The following is a 16,152-nucleotide window of genomic DNA, read 5'->3' as shown; positions in this document are numbered from 1 at the left end:
ATAACGTACATTTTTAAAACATTCATACTATAGTAAGTTCATGGACGTTCGGACTAAATAAAAACCAGATTTGGACGTCCAATGTCAACACTTTGTGTGTTGTTTGGGTATTTATTTATTCCCGGTTTTATAGCGTGCAATGCTTTCTTTACCTAAACAGGGCTATCTGTCGTACATATGTTCATGGTGCGCATGCAAAGTTCAAGGTTACACAGACATACGGGACTTACAATTTGACGCCGGTTCTGAACGGCAGTTTGAAAGATTTTTCTTGGTAATACATACTCTTAGTGGTTTGCCAGTATTTGACCACCGCAGAGGAGCTTCGTGCGCGTGAAAATTTCTTAGATCTGCTGAGGATCGAACGAGTCCCCTAACACGGTAGACTTGCGCGCTATCCACCATGCTACGCTCGCGCTCATATGACTGATAAAACGTGTTTAAAATTTTAGAGATTCAGGATCGTGAACAGGCGACGAAATTATATCACGTTTGTGAGTGCAATTGTAATATATATAAGAATTACAGCATTATATAAAATTTTATATAATTATTGGGAGTGTGCATTAATTTTAAAGGATTTTCAAGAGATAGCGTAATTAGTACTATCGCATCGGATCATATTGTTGCTACCTTCATGTTCAAAGCACCATCATGTGGCTTTAGTTTTCAGCATGTGTCATTTTGCCGAAGTGTAAACAATATTGTTTTTTTGAGCGTTGAATATGTCGAATTTTGTTCAACAAAACACAATTTGTGGGAAGCTTTGCTTTTTTGCTTCCATTTGAAGGAAAGTGCTACTGAAAGTCAACGAATACTGTCGGAAGTTTATGGTAATTATATTCCATCGATTTCAACACGTGAGTACTGGTTCCGATACTATAAAAAAAGTGATTTTGACACGGAAGACAAGGAATGTTCAGGCCAGCTGAAAAAATTTGAAGATAAGGAAGTGGAAGCTTTACTGAATCAAGACCCGAATCAAACGCAAGAAGAACTTGCAGAACCATTAAATATTGATCGATCAACTATTTTCAGACATTTGAAGGCCATTGTAATAATTCAAAAGCAAGGAAATATTGGGTGCTATACGAGTTGAAGCCGAGGGACGTCAAAAGACGCAAAATAACCTACGAATTGTTGCTTCAAAGACACAAAAGAAAAAGTTTTTGCATCGTTTCGTGACGGGTGATGAAAAATGGAATATACGATAATCCGAAGCGCAGAAAATCATGGTGCAGGCTAAGCGAACTATCAACATCGACGGTAAAGCCAAATATGGCGCCAAACTCATGCTCTGTATTTGGTAAGATCAGCTGGGTATATTATGAGCTCCAACTCAATGAAACCATCACTGGGGAATGCTACTAACAACAATGGATGCAATTGAGCTGAGTATTGGAGCAAAAACCGCCATATTACGTGAAAAGACACGACAAAGTGATTTTCCAGTACGACAACGCTCGGCCACATGTTGCAAAACCAATCAAGGAACCATTAGAAGCGCTTAACTGGTATTCTATCACATCCGCTTTATTCTCCAGATATTACTCCTTTCGATTACCACCTATTTCGATCGATGACTCATGGCTTGTTTGAGCAGCGCTTCCATTCTTATGAAGATATCAAAAAATGGATTGATTTGTGGATAGCCTCAAAAGTATCATTCTTTCCACATGGAATCCACCTATTACCAGAAAGATGAAAAAAAGTAATAGCTAGCGATGGATAATATTTTGAATGATTAATTTGTAACTATTTTTTTATAATAAAGCCGAATTTTTACTAAAAAATCCCTTAAAATTAATGCACACTCCTAATATATATAAAATTTATATATAATTATATAATATATTTATATAATTTTATATAATTATATATAAAACACTTTTTACCGGACATAATATTCTGTTCAGTTAACGAGATATTTTTAGGAAATCCGTAGGACATTCTTGTCAGGGCTATTAGGACCCTTATATTTACAGAATGTTAAATAAGAATAAAATGACACATGGATACACTCGGGTAAAGTCTCTAAGCGCAGCCCATTTGCTTGTAAGCACGCGCGCTTATGTGTAAGTGTGTGACACAGAGTGTCCCATCTAACTCGATCATCTGAAATATCTCGTTTGGTTTTTATGATAGAAAAAAAATGTTTCAGATAAAAGTGGAATTTTGTTTAAAAAGGTATATATTTTGGTTATGTATCTTTCTTCTAGATGAGACATCAAAAAGATATGAAGGGTCACCTCCAGGATTGATAACAAACATATTTAAAAAAAACAAAACATTCAGTTTTTTTTGTTTAAAACATGTTTTTAATGTTTTATATATATTTTAAACAGCTTTAGAAAAAAATCATGTTTAAAACAAAAAAAACATATTTCTTTTAAACATATATTTATTATATTTTATTATAACGCATTTTTACTTTCAAGTATTTTGAATCATTTCTGAGGTACATTTTAACATTTAATTACATCTACTTCTTTATTTTTCTTAAACTTGAGCGTATCACATACATATACTATATGTATATTTGAATGTGTTTGCTATTTAACATTTTATTTGACTGTCCAGCAAACGAGAATAGATTGAAATGAATTGAAATGAATTCAGATTTTCTAAAATATTGATTTACGAAAGTTAAAATGAATGCTTTTCAATCCTGAATGCATTTTTATTCATTTATAGGAATTACATGGAGCATGTCTCTATGCCTTTCAATCTAAAAATAATATTAGCTTTTTCTGTGCACAACACACACATTGTACTGTTCAATTCAAAATTTTGAATAGGAAATGCAGTTTTTCAATCCAATTGCATCCAATTGAATCCAAGTGAATCCAATTAAATAAAAAAAAAAGTATTCGCTATTTAAAATACGCATTCGGATAGAAAAAAATTTCAATCCATTTTAATCCATTCTCATTTACTGGGTGTATGTATTTTAGGTTATGCAAATTTAAACAATAGCATAGCATTTTGTTAATGTGATCCTTTATGCGTATTGATTATTCATGGCTTCTTTTTTGAGATTTATTTCAAAATAATTATTCCTTGAAAACTAATTGTAGTTCTAATATTAATATATAATTTACGTTATTGTAGATTTTTATAGGCTGCCGAGCTGCATAAAAAATGAGCTGTATAACTGCAAAAGACAAAAATTGTTAATTTTCTTCTTGTAAAGCTTTCAGAATTTTTAAAAAATTTTGTCGGAATTTTTTAATACCGTTTTTTTTAAATTGATAAAAATCAGAAAATACAGTACTAAAAAGTTGATGAGATAAAAAATTCTGAAAAAATTCGTAGAATTCTATGAGAAGAAAATAAATAATTTTTATCTTTTTCTGTAAAGTTGGTAGTATTTGAGTAAAAAATTATTGAAGACCAATTTTCAGCAATTTTTAGCAATTAATATCTTATTAATTATTACGAAAATTGCTAGAGTTATATGTACAATACATATACATATCTTATTAATTATTGCAAAAATTGCATAAAGTTATATATATATATGTGTATACATTTTTATACGTGCATATATTCTGCATATACTCTACTTTTTTTGTTATTTTATAACCAAACTACTGTTTTCTAAACAAAACTAATTTTTTAAGATTATTTTTTTATGAAAGGCCACATTACCATCCATGTTTCTCTTCGATTTGCCATTATGCAATGTTGCCACATTTTTATTAATAGTGTCCTAAGTAATAAATATTTTGTAAGTTTGAGTCCAGAATCGACAACATAATTGATACATTTAATGAATGTAAATATCAAGTTTTAAACTTAAATATTCATTATTAATTAAGTAAACCAAGTTATCGTTTAAAATGTAACTGGAGTATCACTTTCTTCTCTACTAAATAGTATTGAAAACACTTCAAAAAAAAAAATTATGTTTTAAACAATTGTTTCAAATTGTTTTAAAAAAAACATGTTTAATTTAATCTGATGTTTAAAACATGTTTTAAACATTTGTTTAAAAAAAAAGTTTTAAACAAAACAACTCTGGTCATCTCCATTTTTTATAATAGAATTGTATAATATTTTTTATACAATGATTCCTCTAATTATTCTGCATATAAAAGTATTAAATGATATCAAAAAACTATTAGTTTATGAGATATTTTATATTTTATTTTGGCATATATTGGCATAAAATGTTAAATAACTTGTAAACTATTAATTTTTTAATAATCGTTCCTTAATACTTTTGTGAACAGAATAATGAAATGAATCAATTAGTAGAAAGAAACATATAATTGCTTATTTAACAAATTATCCATTTTGTTCACATATTTTTTTAAAGAAATTATATATTTTCTTTGTACCAATTCATCATAGTATTCTGTCCATAAAAGTCTTAAGGTACGATTATAAAAAAATTAGTTTATGAGTTATTTAACATTTTATGTCAATATATGTTGAAATAAAGTATAAAATATCTCATAAACTATTGATTTTTTGATATCACTTAATACTTTTATATATGTAGACTAATTAGAGATTTTCATCTGAAATATTTTTTCCTATCATAAAAATCAAGGGAAGTATTTCAGATGGTCGAGTTAGGTGAGACACCTTGTATATAAATAAGATATACACATCTTATACTTTTCTTTTTAAATAGTTATGAAATTCCATTATGTAGACTTACCAATCATCACTCGCGCCGGTACAGCATTCCATTCAAGCCAAAATGTGATGAACGAACTGGTTACTAGAATAATGCCTGGGATGAAAACCGTAGTGAAATAGAAGGAACGATCTCGCGTGAAGATCAAATCCACCTTCAAGCAGCTGTAATTACCTGAGTCAAGCACACGTAATTTTATTTTTCACGCTGTAGTAAAAATCAATGAAAATTTATACTTTGAGGAGCAAAAAGAAAAAGTACCTTGATAACACTTTGATTCAAATAGAGACAAATCATTAATGGATGTTCAAACATATTTAAATACTTCACTATTAATGAGATAATAAATTTGAATAATTATTAAAGAAAAAGTTAAATCTCGCCGATAACCTTGATCTTGACATATCTTATCAAGATCGTGATTCTGAGTAACTTTGCTTTAATAACTAGGTGGCGATCCCTTATAGTTTCTGAGATAAGATACTTTAAAGTATTAAATTTTATTTCCGATTATGTAGGATCCGGCCGAATAACATGTAAAAGCGGGCACGACAAGATTCCTTATAAAAAAGTAAAAAAATATATAAAATTAAATTTTTCGATTTTCTGCTTAGTTTTCGAGAAAATCTAGTTTGAAAATCTGTTGCGTACGCTGTTATGGCTAAGCTACGGTTCGTCGAGCGATGTATAACGCGTATAATGTTTATAAACAACGATCTACGATGTCGATCACTCATGGCAGATTTCATTCAAATATCGCGACGATGATTTATACTATTATTATAACAGGGAGTACGTCGATATGAACAATAACTGTAATAAAATAAAATTTTGTTCACTAAAAATTTTTGCTACTTTTCTTGTATTTGGTATGACTATGTTTTAATATAAAGATTCAAAATACCGTCAATGAATTTCGTTCATTCTTGTCAATTAAAAAAAAAACAGCTTTCAACATGCAACTATTATACATAAGTTTTTGAGTCTTGTTGAAGATAAAGACTTAAATAAAGTTAATAAAGTTAATCAATTTAAATAGTTAAATTTAAATAATTAAATTTAAAAAGTTAAATTTCCCGATTAAACAAATTATTCATGGATGTGTCAAATATTCATGATGTGAAACAATGTTGGATTTAAATCGGAAGTATATGCTTCTTGTTTAAAACTACGAAATATAAAAATAAGAAACAATACAAAGTATTGTGTAACTTCAGATATTTCTTACATTCAGAATCCTGAATATAAGACATAGTTTTCGTATGTTCATCTACAATGAATATATAAATTTATTCTTATTGAATATATACTTTTTAACAATACGCCCTTGTCGACAAACATTTTTAATGGAAGAATTTGGTGTTACCTATTACATTTATCACAATGATCGATTAGTCAAATTTTTGCGCGAGGTTAGTTTTTATTATATTTATCTTTGCGTCAAAGTATTATCTTATATTTATCTTCATATCAAAGTAATTAGTATTTTATATTTTCTTATTGGAACCCGAATTATTTCTCTTATACGTGATCAATGTACAATAGGAATCATAGATGATCGTGAGTTGTCAAGGACAGTGTTCTCAGATCATGGGACATGGGACCTGTTTCTCTCTGGCGTGGGACTTTACGTAATCTCTCCTCACATGATTGCTAAGCATATGCTACCGTAGCATGTGATAGTAAGATCCCATGAGATTACATCACAAAACACGTGAGATCCCACGCCAGAGAGAGAGAAGGGGGGAAAGGGGAGGGAAGGAGGAAGGGGAGAGGGAGGGAGAAGGAAGTCTCAGGATCTGAGAACACATTGTGAGATCTTAAGTCATACGAAATTAACCAATTACAATGAAATATGAAGAAAATAATCAACTATGGTTGACCGATTTCCTACGACTTAAGACTATTCGATCATTTATGATTCCTATTGTAGATCTAGCGTTAACTTTGTCTTGAACGGATTGATGATACGGATGATTGGAGAAGAAAATATCGTGATGAAAATAGATGAAGCTAAGATTGGAAATCAAAAATTCAAAGACCAACTTGTAACTGGACAATAGATCTTTTGTGAAATTGAATGTGAAACAAAAAAATTATTTATTGAATGTGTACTTAGAAACATTATCAATAAAACAAAAATAGAAATTGTGGGTGTACAATTATTGTATTTGATTGTTAGAAAGCATATGATTAATTTGAATCTAACAACACAAATACTCAACAATTACAATCATCCGTATAATTTTATAAATTCTGGTAATGGAGTTCATATATAAAATATAGAAAAAACTTAAACGAGAGATACTCGTTTAAATATCCCATAAAATAAATATTATGCAGAATATCTTTACAAACAAAAATTTTTTTTTAAGAAACATATACAAGCATTTTTTATATTATGGTAAAATATTATTTGCCTATATTATGATAAAGAAGAAAGTTTACAATTTAAACAATAAGAATCTTATTGGATTTAAACAATGAAGGAGCATAAAAGCCAACGCAAAGTGACAATGCAATAATACATTACTTTACTTTACAATATCTTAATAAATGTTTCGGCCATATATTTAGTCCTCAGTACTGTAAATCAAATATATCAACCATTACTTATAAAATTGTCGTTAATTCATCATCTACAAAATATTTATATTAACACAAATATCCGTCATGAAAGGATTCTTCATTCTCTTTGTTTCATTACAAAATACTGCGTTGAATGCGAAAATTATTGTTGCTTCATTTGAAATCACCCCGGCATCTCAGACCCTCACAAGATTTCCAAATTCTAGATAAATTATATAAACAACAATCTAAATTATTATCATTCATTAAATATGATAATCATAAAGTATGAAAATCAAATAGTCATATTGTACATCAAAAAGATAAATTTAAAAGTATGTTAAATTATAAGTAACAATAAAAAGTTGTTTTTTAATAGTACTTGTGAGTCGAACAGAAACACCAGTGGATAAATCATAAAATATTACATATTAAAATCACTGACAAGATCTCAAAAAGATATGTATCGTCAATGTGACAGTGAAAAAAAGACCAGCAAAATATAATATAATATACGTAAGGAAGTGGTGCGTGGAAAAGAGGAGATTGGTTAAAGAGAGAGAAGCTGATCAAGGAAAGGGAAGTATACTACATGGGCTGAAAAATCCCGGGATTTTTAATGAAAACAAGCGTTTTTTGTGCAAAGTTATATTTATTCCTCAACATAATTGCCTTCGAGGGCGATACACTTGGTATAGCGATTTTCCAACATTTCGATGCCCTTTCTGTAGTACGAAACGTCCAAGCCTTCGAAATACACCTCGGTTTCCGCGATGACTTCCTCATTCGATGTGAATCTCTTTCCCTGGAGCCACCGCTTGAGGTTTGGGAACAGATAATAGTTGCTGGGGGTCAAGTCTGGAGAATACGGTGGGTGAGCAACCAATTCGAATCATAATTGGTCCAATTTAACCATCGCTTTCAAGGACGTGTGTGACGATGCGTTATCGTGATGGTACAGAACTTTTTTCTTCGGCATATGGGGCCGTTTTTTTCTTTATTTCGTCGTTCAGTTTGTCCAATAACGCTGCATAATATTCTCCCGTAATTGTTCTTCCCTTCTGCAGGTAATCGATGAAGATTATGCCATGCGCATCCCAAAAAACGGAGACCATAACCTTCCCGGCCGAGCGTTGGTCTTTTGGCCGCTTTGGTCGGCTTTCGTGGCTTTTCAGCCACTCTGCAGATTGCCTATTGGTCTCAGGCGTATGGTAATGGACCCACATTTCATCCATCGTCACAAAACGTCGAAAAAAGTCCGCTCGATTACGTTGCAACAACACCAAATCGACCGTTGAATCATCAACGCGCTGCTGTTTTTGGTCGATGGTCAGCAAATGCGGCACCCATCGTGCCGATAGCTTTTTCATCTCCAAAACATCGTGCAAAATGTATCCCGCCCGTTCTTTTGAAATGCCCACGGCCTCAGTTAACTCGCGCAACTTCACTTTACGGTCACTCAAAACGATTCGATGCACTTGCTTTGCGATTTCCGCATTCGTAGCCTCTTTTGGCCTTCCAGAGCAAGGTGCGTCTTCGGTGCTTGTACGACTCATTTTAAATTCACTAAACCACCGATAAACTGTTGTTCTCGAAGGAGCAGATGTGGGATAACATTTCTGAACCATTTCAATGATTGTTCAGAAGTTTTTCCCATCAAAAATGTTTGATTAAGATGCGATATTCCTGTTTTTCCATTTTTTTTACGAAGGCGAAAGTAACGCCACTTAAACGACTGTAGCTTGTAAACGAATGAACGAAATGTCATGAAACTTCATACATAAACTAGTGGTAGTAGTAGTAAAGTGATAGATGAATCTTTCGAAATGAATCATGTTCATTTTCTAGTGGCACCACCTATTGAAAAATCCCGGGACTTTTCAGCCCATGGAGTATATTAACAACGTCGCATCTACTTTAAAAACTGTCGCCAGAAAGCACGAATGCCAAATTAGTTATAAACCCTTAAACTTATTGAAACAATTCATAAAACGGGGAAAGATCAGTTGGAAAGAAGAAAAAAAGTGAGTTGATTTTTTAAATTGATTGCGAAGATTGTGACGCAAGTTATGTGAGACAGACTAAACGCCAGTTACAGACTAAAATTAAGGAATATTCAGCAGATATTAATAAATCCTTGGGTGCTTTGTCGGTAATTTTGAACCATAGATTGGAAACGAATCATAATTTTTGTTGGAATGTAAGTATTTTGACATAGAGCCGTTTTATTACAGAAGATTAATTTCGGAAATGATATTCATAAAAAGACATAAAAATGGACTTAACAAACAGAGTGATACTAAGAGACTGCCAGACATATACTTTCCTTTCCTTGATCAGCTTCCCCCTCTTTAACCAATCTCCTCTTTTCCGCACCACTTCCTTGCGTATATTATATTATATTTTACTGGTCTTTTTTTCACATTGATGATACATATCTTTTTGAGATCTTGTCAGTGATTTTAATATGTAATATTTTATGATTTATCCACTGGTGTTTCTGTTCGACTCACAAGTACTATTAAAAAACAACTTTTTATTGTTACTTATTAGGTGTTGGAATTAATTCGTAGCGTTTTACAAGTGATGGGAAGTACTTTCATTAATGCTTTTTTTAATGCTCATGTGAAATAAATAACATTCTTTCATTAAAAAACGCTACGAATTAATTCCAACACCTAATATAATTTAACATACTTTTAAATTTATCTTTTTGATGTACAATATGACTATTTGATTTTCATACTTTATGATTATCATATTTAATGAATGATAATAATTTAGATTGTTTATATAATTTATCTAGAATTTGGAAATCTTGTGAGGGTCTGAGATGCCGGGGTGATTTCAAATGAAGCAACAATAATTTTCGCATTCAACGACGCAGTATTTTGTAACGAGACAAAGAAAATGAAGAATCCTTTCGTGACGGACATTTGTGTTAATATAAATATTTTGTAGACGATGAATTAACGACAATTTTATAAGTAACAGTTTATATATTTGATTTACAATACTGAGGATGACTAAATATATAATCGAAACATTTATCGAGATATTTGTAAAGTAAAGTAATGTATTATTGCATTGTCACTTTGTATTGGCTTTTATGCTCCTTCATTGTCAAATTTAATTTGTTCGAAAGCCGTTTGTTTAAAGAATCTTATTGGACTTTACATATGAATACATAACTAATAGGAAATATAAACTAATAGGAAATAAAGCCTATAACGGTTGAAGTTGAATTTTTAGTGCTTAAATAATTCGATGTGAATTTATGTACTACGTATCAAAAACTAAGCGAATTGATTTTTTGGTTTTAAAAACGCTATATCGACAGAACTGCACTAGTAATATAAATTAAATTGTATAACAATAATTTGATGCTCTTCCATTCCGTTCAAGCGTCCTATACTTTCAGACAGTTTAGATCATCGAGACACTTGTCTAATAATCAGTCTAATGAGGATGTTCGCATGGAATGCTAGAGATCCGAGTTCGATCCCCGGCCGAAATAATTTTTTGCAATAAATTATTTAATGATTTTAATAAGTTTATCAGCATTACCTATTAAGATTTTTCTAAGATGACTGTAAGCACCAAATTATTAAATTGCTAGGCAATTTAATTTGTGATATCACTACGGTAGTTTTGTCGATATAACATTTCAAGACTAAAAAATCAATTCGACGTGCAGTTGATAGAGTTTAATACGTAGTATATTCACGCTGCATTATTTAAGCATTAAAGATTCAGCATTGATATGGACTTTATTTCCTATTGATTGCGTATTTACAATTTAGGGAGGTAGGGAGAGAGAGAGAGAGAGAGAGGGAGGGAGGGAGGGTGGAAGAGAGAGAGAGAGAGAGCGTATATGTGTTTGGATGAGTATGTGTATGTGTTTGTATTATGTGAAACAGAACAACTCTAGGTTCTTAGACAGCTGATCGCAACAAATGCCTCTCGTGATCGCTCACGTCGGACGATGAGTGCGTTGCCTCTGCTTCTGTACGCGATCCGAAATTTGCTAACTTTATCTTTTAATAACTTGAAAAGTAAGCGTCAAATAAAATTTTCGTAAAGGAAAAATCGTCCCAGAATTCAGTCAGGAATATATCTTCACAAGGACATGGGGTTGTTCTGAATCACTCTGTATATGTCAAGATCAAGATATTCGGAGTTTTGTCTTCTAAGGTGAAGATTTACTACTAAAATTACATTTTAATTTTAAATATCTCAGCAACTGAAGAAGACCGCTACTTAGTCGTTAAAATAAAATTACTTCGGATCATAACTTCGACAATATATTATATGTTATGCTCAAAATCGAAGCGAAGTTTAATTTCTTTGTTAATAATTACTTTCTGTATAACAAGGTACATAATAAAATAATTAAAAGTCAGAGGTTATTAATACTCAGTCTTTTAAATTAGGATGACGTAGCAATTGTTTAAAAATATATTCCTTCATATTGTATTCAAAAAAACAATTTTCATTTCACACACAGTTCCAAATTTTATTTGAAATTCTGAGTCTTATAATTATTTCAAATAATTTTAAATTTGAAAAAAGTAATAAAATATCACATATAGTTAATTAGTGTCGATTAAATGTCCCATTCGTGAAAGCAATTAACAAAGTGCTAATATGAGTATCAAAAAAGATTAGAAGCTATTTGCAAGCATGAAGGAACATCTATCATTAAAGAAACATTAACTTAAACTTTCTATCACAAATAATTTTACGTCGAATACTTCTCATATCTTCTTGAAAAAAAAAAGGATATGAATATTTATTTATTAATTATATGATACAAATAATTCATGCCGGTGATATTCAATTATTACCATTTGTATATTTTATTAATTTACAGTTATCTTATTAGGATTTCTCTTGGAAATTGATTTCAAATCAAATCCTTATTTCATTAGATATTTTATAACAAATAAATAAATAAATTAGTAAAAATATTGTGCAAATAGGAATATAAATAAAAAGCAAAGCTTATAATATATATTTGATCATAAAAGACACGACAGTATAAAATTCACACATTTGAATATTTATATCAACATTATCATCTTATCATTATTAAATTGAACTTTATATAAAGTATAACTCGTAAATATGTACCTACCATAGAATTTTTGTAATTTAATGATTAAAAAATTTTTATACTATATATAATACTTTGTTTTACAAGGAGTAAACTTTACTTTAAAAAAATGACTGCAAAAAGAGTAAATTTTTCGCTTGTGTTTTGGTCCTCGATTTTGAAATTAAATTTTATGTTAAATAATAGCTCATGTTAAGATATTAACCACAAAAAAGTTTTATGTTGAACATGCGATTTGTTTCAGAAATATAGATCGTCAAAGGAGTCATCAACTACAGAAAATATGACATTAACGAAGAAAATATGACATTAACGATGCTTTATGACACCAATTTTTATTGAATTTGTTTGAAAATTGGTATTCTTTGAGTTGCTGATTATGACTCTAATATTAGATTTTAATAATTCATGATAGCGGATATAATATGGCAGACACAAATACTGAAACAATCATTCACATTTACACTGAGAAAAAAATGTTGTTGATTCAATTAAAGTCCATATTACGGGCTGTCACTAACATAAGTGATTAATTCATGTATATTTTTATTGCATAAATTATTTTAATAATTAAGCCTTTATGTCAATAAAAATATACATGAATTAATTATTTATGTAGAGACAGTCCGTAATATAGGTTTTAATTGAATTAACAGCATTTTTTTTTCTTAGTGTACGGAAAACTTAATGTTAAGTTGTGGTTTTGGCGGCTCGTCGATTATGAATTTTCTATCAGATTTACCTTTACCTTCACCAAAGGCAGGATATAAAAAAATTATCCAGCGGACAATGCAAGATCAAAATGTTCTTCTAAATATAGCAAGCATAACTGTTACGTTATCTTTTGCATGTAACGTATCAACTTGATCAATTTGATCTTTTTTATGAAAAAATAATAAAAAAAAATAATAAAAATAATAAAAATAATAAAATAATAAAAAAAATACTTTTTTTACTCAGAAATTGTCATTGACAATTGTACACTTCAAAATATGATAGAAAATTCATAATCAGTGATCCGAAAAAACTACAACTTAACAGTTTCCATAGAAGTGAATGATTGTTTCAGTATTTTTGTCTGCCATATTACAATATATCCGCTATTTTGAATTATTAAAATCTGACATCAGATTTGTAATTAGCAACTTAAAGAACCCATAGGTATCGACTTTGAAAAAAATTCAACAAAAATTCGTGCTATAAAACGTTGTTAGTGTCACATTTTCTTAGTTGGTCTCTAGTAGTTGGTAACTCCTTTGGCGGATATTTCTGAAACCAATCGTATGCTCAACGTAAAACTGTTTTGTTTCATCATAAGTTATTATTTGACATAAAATTCAATTCTAAAAAAGAACTAAAAAATAGGCATTTTTTGCGGTTGTCTTTTTAAATATAGTTATATCATAATTATATCTCTTTTTTGGCTTTGTTTAAAATACATAAAAACTTCTTAAATATTCTTTAAATATGCAATTATATTACATTATACAGGGTGTTTTGGGCCTAACGCACCACCTGCAATTATAGATTCTTGAAATAATTTGGAGACAAAAGTTTAATATCAAAACATCGAGGCTATAATAGTAGTGTAATAGAGGGAGTTCTAACTCAGGATCTTCAAGGGGAATTCGGGACGCGGGGGATTCTTCGGAGATGGGAAGGTATGACGTCATGCGGAGTGGCAGTAAGACATTACAGATTTTGGGGACTGCAGTCACGTACAAGACAACAAAAAAAAATCACAAAAAGGGAATATTGCCATGAACAAAAACAAAACAAAAAATAAATGGTTATAAAACAAAAAGTGTTACAATAGGTATCCACCGGTATATGCTCCAATCATTTTTCGGCCAAGGCGTAATGTAATTTTTCTAGAAACAACATTTATGAATTATTTTAAATCGTATAACAAATCAAACTAAACAAGATCCTTATAAATCAAAGAACTGGAAAGGATATGGGCAGTAGGAGTCAAGCGCAGAAGACGTCGCGAAAATAATATACCTATGAAGTGTGAAACTTCTTTATTCACTAAAACGCGCTTACACGTTTCAGCTCACTTTTAAGCCTTCCTAAGAAACAACGTAAACTAACATATATAAAAACTGTGAATAAAAGTTATTCTGTTATGGTGAGTTCCCCTCATATCGAAAATTTAAATGTCGGAGTTAAAAGAATGAAAGAAAAGAGAAAAGAAAAAAAAGAAAAGAAATTAGGAAATATCGTAAAATAGAATATGGAGAGAACTAATTTATCAAACAACTTTAAGGTTATAATTAATTATCCAGCAAATAAAAGGACGCTCATCATGTTCACAGAGTACCATATCGCAAACATAAAAATAATTCAAGAACCGGCTCTTGATAATGTTGGCCAGTTAGTATCAAACACAATGAGTCACTTTTTATTTTTTAGCTAGTAATTTTCCGAAATAACAAATAGAAAAATGTAACCTTAAAGCATTAATCAATTCCAAGAACAAGAAAGTTGGAAAGTAAAGATAAACACGCCAGAAAGACTCATTACTGTGTACGAACGATACTGACTGACTAGACATGACAACAACTCAAGCCTTTATAGCTTGTTTATGATCGGAAGATAGGCCTTGGGAAGCCCCTCCATATCCGTCTACAGATGAGTCCATTCATCTATTTCCTGATGAATATTATCTTCGAAAACAATCTCTTCTTGTAGTGAGGCTCCTCGTCCAGTATTGTAATGTTGTCTTAATCAAAATTATGGCCTTCTTGTAACTGATGCTCCGTTATGACATTACAAGTAGACGTATTCCATCGGATGTGATTCTTACGCTCCGTGATTCTTGACCTCCCACATGCTTGCATCGCAATTCTTATAAATAAGAATTCGACTTCTTGTCACGCGGTAAAGGGTCCTTATGTACTCTCTTGCAATTTATTAGTACTATAAAACGATATCCTCATACGCTCGCTATTCAATCTAAACTTCTCAATAATACTACGAACGAAAGGAACAGTGAACCACGAAGGCTGCATTACTTTAACCCTATTATCATTAACAACAGTCTTCCTATTACTAACCATAATAATTTTCTTCAAACGATTATTTATATTCTCAAATATAAAGTTCAATGGATAATCATTCTCTAACAATACTTTAATAATGAAATTATCAAGGTGAAATTTAGAATTAGTTCAAAAGCAAAAATACCTTATCAATTTAGTTCAAAAGCAAAAATATTTTATCAATTAATCCCGTAATTGTATCTATTTTTTGAGAAATCGGGTGCTATGACCAAAAATTCAAATATCTATTCAAAAAAGTCAGCTTGTGATATCAATTGAACTCCATCAACTCATTATCCCTAATTACTGTAACATTTAAAAAATTCAATCTATCATCCCCTACCTCCATAGTAAACTGAAGCTTAGGATACTGAGAATTAAAAATATCAACAATGTAACTAATCGAAGACACAGGTGCCGCTAATAATATATCGTTAACAAATCTATAGTAAAAGGGCAACGGAAACCGAATCAAAGACAAAGCTCTAATGTCCAGCTTTCGCATAACTAGATCCGCGATGACAGCGGAGGACTCATCCCGTAATTCTGCCTATATAACACTATCAAAACCAAAGAAAGTAGAATCTAAAACAAACTAAATCGCTTTGATGAATTCTTTCTCCGGTAAACAACAATTTCTAGAAATAAATCGCCAATGGTCTTTAACACAGTCTATCGCATAGTCAATGGGGACGTTAATGAAGAGGTTTACAACATCCAGTGACATTAACTGGAATTCATCACTCAAACGTTTCTTTCTACCATCAAGTTCCTTA

General features: G+C 30.7%; 1 protein-coding gene across 29 annotated transcripts in view; it reads right to left on the bottom strand.

The window, feature by feature from the left end:
• The window catches only part of pHCl-1 (pH-sensitive chloride channel 1), a 673,866-nt gene that overhangs the window by 193,017 nt on the left and 464,697 nt on the right, over window positions 1–16,152 (bottom strand). For 28 of the 29 annotated variants that reach the window (XM_087405588.1, XM_087405385.1, XM_087405990.1 and 25 more), the window contains one exon: window positions 4,670–4,822. The exons of the other annotated variant lie outside the window; for it this stretch is intronic. In XM_087405588.1, coding sequence (XP_087261714.1) covers window positions 4,670–4,822 — 153 coding nt within the window. The remainder of the gene's footprint in view (window positions 1–4,669; window positions 4,823–16,152) is intronic. 29 annotated transcript variants of the gene reach the window in all.

This window comes from Acromyrmex echinatior, chromosome 1 (genome assembly GCF_024713525.1).
Source record: "Acromyrmex echinatior isolate Ae372 chromosome 1, ASM2471352v2, whole genome shotgun sequence".
Lineage (NCBI taxonomy): Eukaryota > Metazoa > Arthropoda > Insecta > Hymenoptera > Formicidae > Acromyrmex > Acromyrmex echinatior.
The sequence above is the reverse complement of the archived record's forward strand: the minus strand, read 5'-3'. Positions and strand labels throughout refer to the sequence as shown.